The following is a 10,000-nucleotide window of genomic DNA, read 5'->3' as shown; positions in this document are numbered from 1 at the left end:
AGAAATACAGGAAGACACACATAGGCATATGAGGTGTAACAATATAAATATGTAGATGTATTTAAGTAGATGTTGTTTTGTTGTATACATCAAGCTATTCTAAAATTTAAATAGGCTTAAATGTTAAGTGGTTGGGTGGTATAGCCGCTGTCCATGTAGAATGTGTTTGTCCGTCATTGGGAGGGAAAGAGTCCATAATGGCACATGATCCACCGCTAAATCAAGTCCTAGGTCCCGAACCTGGCGGCAAAGCTAAGCAATGGCCACCAGATTGTTACTAGCTGGTTCCACCAGTGGTGAAGAAATTTGGTTGGCTGCTTTAAATGTAATGGGCAGAGGTTTAACACAGTGACTAGTGTTGTCGTACTTGAGATAGGTCTTGGTCTCAAGATTGGTCTGACGACCACTTTTTAAGGGCTGTGGTCTTGTCTTGGACTAGGAGGCATTTTTACTTGGTCTTGATTTTGGATCAAGACCGATCGAGACTCAGCCAACACTGCAATGACATGATAATAAAAGAAAAGCTTTTGTTTCACCACCTCATCCCCAGAGCCATGAAGAATTTTGAAGTCTTTCCCAACCACCATGGGTCAGATGAGCGTATTTTAAGTGCTCAAACATTAAAGGTTTTCATACATTTTGTTCATGCTTGGCACGCCATCATTTTCATTTAAATTCTTTCTAGTTGATTTATGAAGCGAGGTTGTTTTTTGAAAGTTGCTGTTCCATTTATGTAGAAGCAAACTTGAATTGATAAAAAGATACTGGTCATTTGTTCTGTTTTGTTGGGATTTTTCTTTGATATATACAGTCTTGGTCTTGTCTTGATCTCAAACCCTAAATGTCTTGGTCTTGGTCTACACTCTAGTCTCAATAATGTCTTGGTATTGATTTTGAGCAGTCTTGACTGCAACACTACCAGTGACCTCCACTTTCAGAACCTTTTCTGTGGGCTCTATGTTCCCGTCTGGACGTCCTTCATCTCATGATACCATAACATTCTGTTCCATCTTACATGTCAGGCTGCAGACAATTAAATGTACTAGACAAGAAGATTCGGTCAGCCAACTTTGAACAACCTTTTCGACGGGCTCTTCACCAGATGTATGCCAAATTGAATCAAAAGGATTCTGGAAGAGAAAATTAGAACTTCAAACGGGAGATGAGATAAAAAGAAGGAAGGAAGGGGTGAAAAGAGCGGAAGGAAGCAGGAAGGAACAGAGTTTGCCGACATCGGCACAAATGCAGGACCGCAACGCTTCCTGTGATGTAAAGCGCGCGTGAGGCCCAGCAGCGCTGCCCAGGACTTGCCCCACTTCTGGCGGCAGGAATTTCCTGTCTTAAACAGCAAACCCAACAAAGGGGATGAGAAGAAAACAAAACGCCTAAACAACTACAAAAGCCTCTCGGCCGCGTCACCGGGTGTTTTCCAACCACCAAGATGTGCTGTGTATGTGTTAGTGTTGAAGTCAAGTCCGCACCAACCAAGACCAAGACATTATCAAGACTAGAGAGTATCGAGATCGAGACAAGACCAAGACATTTGGGGTTCGAGGCCAAGACAAGACCAAGACTTTACATATCAAACAAAACAAAGAAATGACCAGTATCTTTTTAAAATTAAAGTTTGCTTCCAAATCGAACATTAACATCTCTTTTCAGCAAGGTATCTTATATAGTAACATAACATTTTGCTGCTTTGCCAACTATTTTGAACCATTTTCAAAGAAAACTTCATAAGCTCCATAAAATTTAAAAATAAATTACCTAGAAATAAGGGGGTGTGTCACTCTGGGTGTCACAAACAGCAGAGCATAAACAGCAGAAGCTGGATTCTTCTACTCTGTTATTATCTATCATTGTAGTGCTGGCTGAGTCTCGACTGGTCTTGATCAAAAATCCAGAGTCTGCCCAGTCCGAGATCAAGACTAGACAGAGTAAAAATAGACGAGACCAAGACCCTTAAAAAGTGGTCTCAAGACCAAGACCAATCTGTAATACTACAACAGTAGCATGTGTAACATGCATGAACTCATGTTCTTTGTTTCCAGCAGCCTCCACGACATCAGTGATGAGGAAGAAAGGGAATTAATCCAACAACTGTGATCAACTGAGGTCAAAGTTTCCTTGGTAAATATTGGAAACGTTTGATGTCACTGAACAGCTAATTCTAACTGAAGTCATTTTTTTCTACCTCCGAGGAATAAACACATTTCTACTGTAAAGTCGTCATTTTTACTCTGAGTTTTGAAATTGTCACCGTAACATGTCTACCCAAGGCGCATGACTTGAGAGGAGAGGCGGAAAGAAGCAGACGCCGGGGGTTGGCTCTCGGCCGCTTCCATGGTGACAGAGCAGGATGTGGTCAGTGACCTTCTGCCAAGACGAGCGCCGGGGTCTGGCGGACGTGTTTACCTTGAAGGCCGCCGACTGCGAGTGTCTGCGCGTCTCCTCTCTGCTCCCTGTCTGACTCTTGTGGTACAAAACGTAGAAAAAGCGGCAAAAATAAGGTATGAGGGGTGGTTGGAGTCACTGGCTTTTAATTCAGCACCAGAACTGAGTGGGCAATAGACCGCTATTACAGTCTGTATCTGTCTTTTTTTCTAAAGGGAAACTCTGCAGCTAAGAAGGAAAAAGAGCATGCAGCTCAAACAATGACCCATCACTGTGAACACACACATACAAATGTCCCCTCTTCCTTTTTCCTGTGTGTGTGTGTGTGTGTGTGTGTGTGTGTGTGTGTGTGTGTGTGTGTGTGTGTGTGTGTGTGTGTGTGTGTGTGTGTGTGTGTTTAAAGTGATGATAGAGCACTGTTGCGCTGTCCGTCCACCCAAACGAGGACTTCCTGTCATTCAGCTCTGGCAGGGGCGTCTTCCCGGAGAAACGCCTTCCCTTTCCGGGAGGTAGGACGTCCTGTTACCGGCAGCAAGCAGGAACAGGCGCGCACACGCGCACACGCGCGCGGACACACCGATCCCACAACAACATATGGAGAACGCATCTACTGTCGCGTGCTGACGTCATACTCCTTGTGATCCATGTTCACCTTTTCTTTAGAAAAAAAAACCCAACATTTCCTTACTGGGGGTTATTAGTAATTCTTAGAATTTTCAAACTGAAGTCACCATTGCCAATAGTGGCAACGCATATCAGACAATGTATGAATATTGCTGTTGCCTGATAATTAATGATAATAATAGGCTGAGGATCTATAGTCAAAGAGAAACGAGCAAAAAACAAAACAAAAGAGGACTCTTCATCATTTTCCCTGCGTGTGTGAGGGGAGGGGGGCGCTCGAGAGGGTCCCGCTGGAACCTCAAACGCTTCTTTGTTTTGCACCAGTGAGTCATTTTTGAAGACGTTGTCTGCTGCCAGCGTCAATCCGGAAGCCCATGGCAATTAAAGTCTGCGAGCTCCAGACAAACCAGTAAGTCTACTACGATGCTTTTAAAGGAGCCGCTGCTAATTTTTTCCACAGCCGCGGCAACGCGAACCTCCCCCTTTTTTTTTGGTGTGTGTCGTCCCTTCCACTCACTCACCCCCTCCGCAGATGGCAACTTAAAACTGGGGCATTTCATTTTTTTTCCCCCCTTCCTTCCAGTGCGTCCGTGCCAGCGGACGAGAACGCGTATATGGTGTTCGACAGCTTTACGCACGCGTTATACGGGTTTTACGCACGGATTTAACGCCGTACGCCCGGTGTATTTTTCATAACTGGCACTCGATGTGTGGTAACGGCGAGCATCACAATCAATTATATGCAAGACTTGTTTGGCACAAACATCTTTAGAAGAGAGGGAAAAAAAAGTTAAGCTTGGAAGCAAAGTGGGAGTTGTACCTACCGCGCCGAGGGCTGCCCGCTGCTCCTCTTGTCCGTCTGCCCGGTAAAGGTGTCTGTGTGTGTGTTGGGGGTCTCAAAGCGGTGTGTGTGTCTCTTGCTGCGACTCCATGCTGCTGCTGCGGCTGCTGCTGCTGCTGTCTGAAAGCGGATCCGCAGCTTTTCTCTCTCCTGCCTTGGAGCAGGAAGTCAGGACGCGCCGACGGAGAGCCGGCGCACTTCCTTTGGCGCAGTATTCCCGTTTGTACACACACACACACACACACACACACACACACACACACACACACACACACACACACACACACACAGTTTAATAAACACACCCCTTTTTCATCACTCTCCACTCCACACGCGCGCGCGCGCGCACGAACGGACGCACGCACACACACTTTACTTTCAGACGTGCACTTTACCCCCCTGCACTCGTTTAACCCCCCCCCCCACACACACACACACACAAACCCGCACACACAAACGCACGCGTACGCACAAAGGTTATTGCAGCAGTCCAGCGACACTGACAACTGTGACGTCACCCTCTTCCTGTTCAACCGAGAGGGGTTCCTGTTGCCGCACGCGCACACTCACACAGCAGGCATCCATTTACATTAAACATCTATTACTGTCTTTTTATTTTCTATTTTAACGTGCATTACACACTCATGCGTGCTCGATGCAATGCTCTCATAAAACACTACAACTCTTTGAAGAGAAAAAGGAAATCAGCCTTACTGTTTTTTTGAGTTAAGGAAGCTCAAGTCTACGCTCAGGGAGAAGGAGGGGAACCTTCAAAGATGGTCTATGTCCGATAAGATGAACCGGATGATAGTGTATCGCTTGAATTGAACTGCATGTATAATCGCTAATTGGTATTTTTCCAAAGCGTGTTTAATAACTTGGTGTTTGTCACATATCAGACCAAGACGGCTGCAAGGTAGTTTATTTCAGAGGGTGAACTGAAAACCTTAAAATTGAAAACCTTTTTTTTTTTTTTTTCCAAATGCATTTGGAAAAATAACTTTAGTGCCCGAGAAGAGCATCTTTATTTTATAACACAGTAACATGTTTTAATGAACTGCTATTACTATCGACTGTACTTTTGAGTCGACGCACTTTGTCGTACTCGAGTCAAGATAATCTTGGTGATATCTTCTTTCAGTTTCCTTGAAAAGCACAACAAACCCGCAATGGGCATGGCAAGGAGTGGGACGTCGTCTTGATATGTTGCTCCTTTTTTGTCCTTTGTTGATGACGATTCCTTCACCACGCCCACTGCTTTGAAACGTCAACAGCGCCAAACTTTTGGGCTAGCGACGGGATAATGACCACGGCAACGGAGGTGCCGCAATGGAGAAAATTGCACTCGGTTTCGGGAGTGACACCGCGCTCCAGACACGGGCACCGAGCGGTTGTCGTGCGGGAGCTAGTTGTTGTGTTCGGCGGGGGGAACGAAGGTATAGAGGAGCATCTGCACGTTTACAACACTGGTAAGCTAACGCTCGCGGGACGCTAACAAACATTAGCACCCTGAACGGCTAATGTTTTTAGCATGGCCTGAAGTTGGGAGCTCGTCATCACACGTCTATATTGGCTCCAAACGATCGTTTTTATATTTTAACCGTGCGCCACACCTGTATTGGGAATCTGTTTGGGGGGTTCATTGTTTTTCCCCCCTCCTTCAACTAACTATGTTAATCTGACTGCAGTTTACAGTAAAATTAAAACCGCTTGCAGTCAAGAGGATGAGCGGTTTGACTGTACCTAACGGCTGCTTAACACCTTGAAACTACATTTGCAGCTAGTCTATCTCTGTTGAGAAGCAATTGCCAATAAAATTGTAAAAAAAAAAATGTTTTAATGACGATTGATAATTAAATATATAATATAATATGATAATATATATATATATATAATGACGTGTGTGTATATATACATACATACATATATATACATGTATATATATATATATATATGTATACATATATATATATATATATATATATATATATATATATATATATACATAAAATGAGTTGAGTCAGTTAGACTGTAAAACAAACTTGTCAACACCAAACTAAGCTGAATGACCCTTTTCTTCCAGTCTCAAAGCAGTGGTTTCTACCTGCTGTGCGGGGGGACATCCCACCTGGATGCGCTGCCCACGGCCTTGTCTCTGAGGGCACTAGAGTGCTGGTGTTTGGCGGCATGCTTGAGTTTGGGAAATACAGCAATTGCCTGTACGAACTACAGGTAAGCCGTTACGTTCTCAAGAGACACGTTGTAAACCCAGCTCCAAAAGAAAGAAAAAAAGGAATTTTAACTTAAGCTGTTGCTGCCTTGTGTCTCAGGCTGCTCGCTGGCTTTGGAAGAAGCTGAAACCCAGGGCACCTCGGACCGGCTCGCTTCCCTGCCCCCGGATTGGACACAGCTTCACTCTTGTGGGTAACAAGTGCTACCTGTTTGGAGGGCTGACCAATGACAGCGAAGACCCCAACGGCAACATACCAAGGTGCCGTGCGCTTATACGCATGATTCAAAATGTTCAGGCCTGGTCCACACAGGTCTTTTCAAACTGATGGAGATTTTTGTTTAGACGGCGCCAGGCTTTTAAGTCTTTCTCCTGTCACGGAAGGGCGATCATTTCTGAAGTCTGTTTGTTCTCAACATTTTTTGGATTTAATAGTTTTATTATTCTGCAGACCATTCAGCATATTTTAGTGACACTTTCATCTATGTTCATTCTGTAAGCCTCTGATATTTATATCCAGCCTTCTCAACAGCAGTTCATTCAAATTACACCCTGAACTCCTGAAACCAGGACCAACTCTTCTTTATCTCAACTCCTGTCTTTCGCTCCGTTTTGTTTGTTCAGCTGACCTAACCTCTCACTGCTAGCTGCATGGTCAGCTGTACCGTCGAGCTTCTCACTCACCGAGTCGAACGTTTCTCCCACCCCAGATACATGAGGGACTTCTATGAGCTGGAGCTGCAGGCGGTATCGGGAGCGAGGGGATGGAGCATTCCAGAGATGAAAGGTGGCGGCCCGTCAGCGCGGGAATCCCACACAGCCGTTGCCTACAGTAGCCTCGGCTCCTCCAAACTCTACATCTTCGGAGGGATGCAGGGACGACGGCTGGACGACCTCTGGCAACTGGACCTCGGTAAGAGTCTCCTTTTTTTTGTAATTCTTTTGCAAATTCTTTATCTTTGGGCTATTTAAACTTTCTCATCGTGATGCTTTCGCTGTTATTAGACACGATGCTTTGGTCAAGTCTTCACACCAGAGGTTCAAAGCCTCTCCCCCGAAGCCTTCACTCCGCCAATGTCATTGGAAACAAGTAGGACGTTGTTTCTACAGCACGGCACCGCGGCATGTTTGCTTGTGACTGCAACATCTCCCCCTTGTCTGCAGGATGTACGTCTTTGGCGGCTGGATTCCTGTTCCAGAGTCGGATAAAAGCAATTCTTTAGGAACTGAATGGATCTGCACCAACACGCTAAACGTCCTCAACTTAGGTCAGTCTTTTCTTTGAAGTATCAGTTGGTCTTGTTGATGTTTTCACTCAAGGTGCAGCCTGAAAAGGAAAAAATAACTTAAACCTGTGTTGACTGTTCTGCCACAGACTCGCTGAGCTGGCAGAGCCTTGGCCCGGAGGGACACGAGGACGTTGAGTCTCAGCTCCAGTCCCACGGCCCCCAGAGCGAGGACCCCTACGCCTGTCACCCCAAGGCCAGAGCGGGCCACTGCGCCGTCGCCGTCGGCTCCAGGCTCTACGTCTGGAGCGGCCGCGACGGATTCCGCAAAAGCTGGAACTACCAGGTGTGCTGCAAAGACCTGTGGTACCTGGAGACCGGTGAGAGGCTCTCGTTTCTCTCGTTTACTGGAACTGTCTTCGTCCAGGCAGTTCCACTAATATGCCGTAATGTTCCGCAGACCGGCCAGCTACCCCAGAAGCCGTGTTATTGGTCAAGTCCACCGTCAGCATGCTTCACGTGGCGTGGCGCCCCCTTGCGGCGGCGGACTCCTATCTGCTGCAGATCCAGCCGGTGTGTCCTCGGCACCCGGCAGCCAGCGATGCAGCGGGCAAACCAGCTCACCCGAGTGGAATGGATTTACTGGAACACTCGGCAGGTGGGAACACGAGCAAATCCTGTTATTTTCTCACGGCCGTCTACATTATTCTGACCCCAACTCTCTCTTTTCAGCTGGCAATTCCCATCCACCTCAGACCGAAGTGAGATCAACAGCTCAGGTAGATAGAATTCTTTCGAACAAACCCACAAACTCTGATGAGAGCCACAGACATTTTTAATCCAATTACCGCTGCGTCTGGTCTGATTCTGATTGCACAGTCTGTCCTCCCCAGAATGCAAAAGTCCAAGTGTGCGCTATAACACAGTGATAAGGATTAAAGGTGGGGGGTGCCCTTTGTGATGTCACAAAGGACACTATAACACCCATTCATCCTCAGGGTTTGCATGTGAGGCTCCACTTTATTCTGAAATGAAACAAAACAAAGATTTCGCATACAACGGGCCTTTAAATTCTTTTTGCGCACTTCTTGCTCTTATTTGCTATTTTTTATTCATCTCAGGATTCCTCTCAGCAGGAAAGTGCACTAAATTCATCCAACGGGTCGTCGGAGACCCGGGCTCAGGGAGGGAGGAGCGCCTGGAGAGGGACAGCGTGCGATGACGACCACTCCAGTGAGTAACTGAAGTCGGTGCCGGTCTCTTTAATGAGGAAGAGGCAGCTTTAAACACTCTCTTCACTCGCAGGTGTCGGACAGCTGAGCTCGGCGGCCGACGTCGGCAGGTCGGCGGCGCGGATGCAGGTTCCAGGTGATGAGGACGAGGTTGATGCCACAGAGTAAAACTGACTTCACAGGGGGTTGTAATGTAGTCGAGCTGACTGGGGCCCGTGTGTCTGCTTCCACAGATGTCGCTGACAAGGCGGCGGGGCTCTACTCCCACGCCAACCAGGTTTGTTGACCCGCAAGCTCTTTCACTCGACTCGCTCCGAACCCAGCACACACCATGAACCCTTCCGTACCTCCGCGTTTCGCAGAGTCCCAACGAAGCCGTCTGGTTTGACGTGGGCGTGTTCAGATCGCTCTTCTCGGAGGTCAGCCACTACTTCCTGCCTGCCGACAGCGACCACGCCGCTCCGAGCATAAACACCCGCTCCCTGAATACCAAAGAGGTAAGATTCACATTTATGTCCCGACTCGTAAGTAGATTTATTCAACGTTTTCCATCACGCTGGGGTTGTTTTTTTTTTTTTTCCCGACTGTGCTCCGCTGTTCCCACAGAGGAAGCTTCCCGGGCCACAGGACTACCAGGGCAGAGAGAAGCAGGAACTGGCGCCGGGTCTGACCTACAGGTTCAGAGTCGCCGGCATCAACTGCTTAGGACAGGGAGTCTTCAGCCCGGTCAGCGAGTTCAAGACCTGCCAACCCGGGTTCCCCGGAGCGCCCTCTGCTGTCAGGATCACCAAGGTGACGCGTACAGCATATGCAAAAGTAACCTTTGGCACCAGGTCGTCTCAGTCTTTAGATGGAAGGCATGTAGACGTCACATACACATAAAGAGCCCATTGAAAACTTTTTGAATGGAGACGCAAATATTTGGAAGGTGAGTGGCGCATTCCCACAGACCAATCAGACGCCTGTTCCGCCCGATGGTCCTGCTCGAGGCCTCTATTGTTACAGTGAGTGTGCACACTGCAGCTGCTGCCTCATTGTTTGTTCTGATGTCCTGGTCGTGAAACTCATAGAATCATTGCGCCTTTTGGAAAATGCTTTCTGTTTGAGGCCTGCAAGGTGAATGTCTGACACCTCAGTATTAGGATTTGAGCTGGCTATTCATTTTCTGCTAATGCCTTCTCTGCACTTGGGGCTGCGATGAAGTTTGAATGGAATTGCTCACTATTAAACTGTTGATTTTCACTGCAACCAAACTGAGAAGAATTTAGCAAAGGCGCTCATCCGTTTCCTGTTTGTGTTCGTCCTTCTCCTCTACGACGTGCAGGCAAACGATTCAGTCCACATCACGTGGGAGCCCCCGGCCGCTCCGTCCGGCCGCATCCTGGAGTACTCCATGTACATGGCGGTGAGGAAGAGCCGCTCCACCAGCGCCGAGGGCCCCGGCCAGATGGCC

The 10,000-nt window shown here is 47.4% G+C and overlaps 2 protein-coding genes and 1 long non-coding RNA gene across 6 annotated transcripts in view; 2 read left to right on the top strand and 1 right to left on the bottom strand.

The window, feature by feature from the left end:
* The window catches only part of elk3 (ETS transcription factor ELK3), a 10,703-nt gene extending 6,077 nt beyond the window's left edge, over window positions 1-4,626 (bottom strand). Inside the window, exons 1-2 of one of the 2 annotated variants that reach the window (XM_076051814.1) lie at window positions 4,574-4,626; window positions 3,843-4,060 (exon numbers count right to left, since the gene is read on the bottom strand). The gene's annotated coding sequence lies outside the window, so the exon portion shown is untranslated. Of the gene's footprint in view, window positions 1-3,842; window positions 4,256-4,573 lie in introns of those variants that run through there. The other variant, XM_076051815.1, reaches the window with a different exon arrangement.
* Window positions 2,285-4,149, top strand: LOC142905237 (uncharacterized). Its single transcript, XR_012929511.1, has 2 exons — window positions 2,285-2,522; window positions 2,809-4,149. It is a non-coding gene; the product is annotated as an uncharacterized LOC142905237 (long non-coding RNA).
* A 282-nt stretch (window positions 4,627-4,908) lies between the features above and the next one.
* hcfc2 (host cell factor C2) overlaps window positions 4,909-10,000 on the top strand; it is a 5,900-nt gene continuing 808 nt past the window's right edge. The window contains exons 1-15 of one of the 3 annotated variants that reach the window (XM_076011421.1): window positions 4,909-5,328; window positions 5,943-6,091; window positions 6,190-6,350; window positions 6,800-7,002; window positions 7,095-7,179; window positions 7,254-7,357; window positions 7,465-7,695; window positions 7,776-7,973; window positions 8,048-8,094; window positions 8,452-8,548; window positions 8,621-8,683; window positions 8,781-8,824; window positions 8,910-9,044; window positions 9,154-9,339; window positions 9,872-10,000. The exon at window positions 9,872-10,000 is cut by the window's right edge and continues 169 nt beyond it. In XM_076011421.1, coding sequence (XP_075867536.1) covers window positions 5,163-5,328; window positions 5,943-6,091; window positions 6,190-6,350; window positions 6,800-7,002; window positions 7,095-7,179; window positions 7,254-7,357; window positions 7,465-7,695; window positions 7,776-7,973; window positions 8,048-8,094; window positions 8,452-8,548; window positions 8,621-8,683; window positions 8,781-8,824; window positions 8,910-9,044; window positions 9,154-9,339; window positions 9,872-10,000 — 1,998 coding nt within the window. In that variant the 5' untranslated portion in view covers window positions 4,909-5,162. Of the gene's footprint in view, window positions 5,329-5,942; window positions 6,092-6,189; window positions 6,351-6,799; window positions 7,003-7,094; window positions 7,180-7,253; window positions 7,358-7,464; window positions 7,696-7,775; window positions 7,974-8,047; window positions 8,095-8,436; window positions 8,549-8,620; window positions 8,684-8,780; window positions 8,825-8,909; window positions 9,045-9,153; window positions 9,340-9,871 lie in introns of all 3 variants that reach the window. The other 2 variants (XM_076011420.1, XM_076011419.1) reach the window with 2 other exon arrangements.

The sequence above is a fragment of the Nelusetta ayraudi genome, unplaced genomic scaffold (genome assembly GCF_046127955.1).
Source record: "Nelusetta ayraudi isolate G7.1 ecotype Tasmania unplaced genomic scaffold, CSIRO-AGI_Nayr_v1 ptg000135l, whole genome shotgun sequence".
Taxonomy (NCBI): Eukaryota; Metazoa; Chordata; class Actinopteri; order Tetraodontiformes; family Monacanthidae; genus Nelusetta; species Nelusetta ayraudi.
This window is presented reverse-complemented; position numbering and strand designations above follow the sequence as displayed.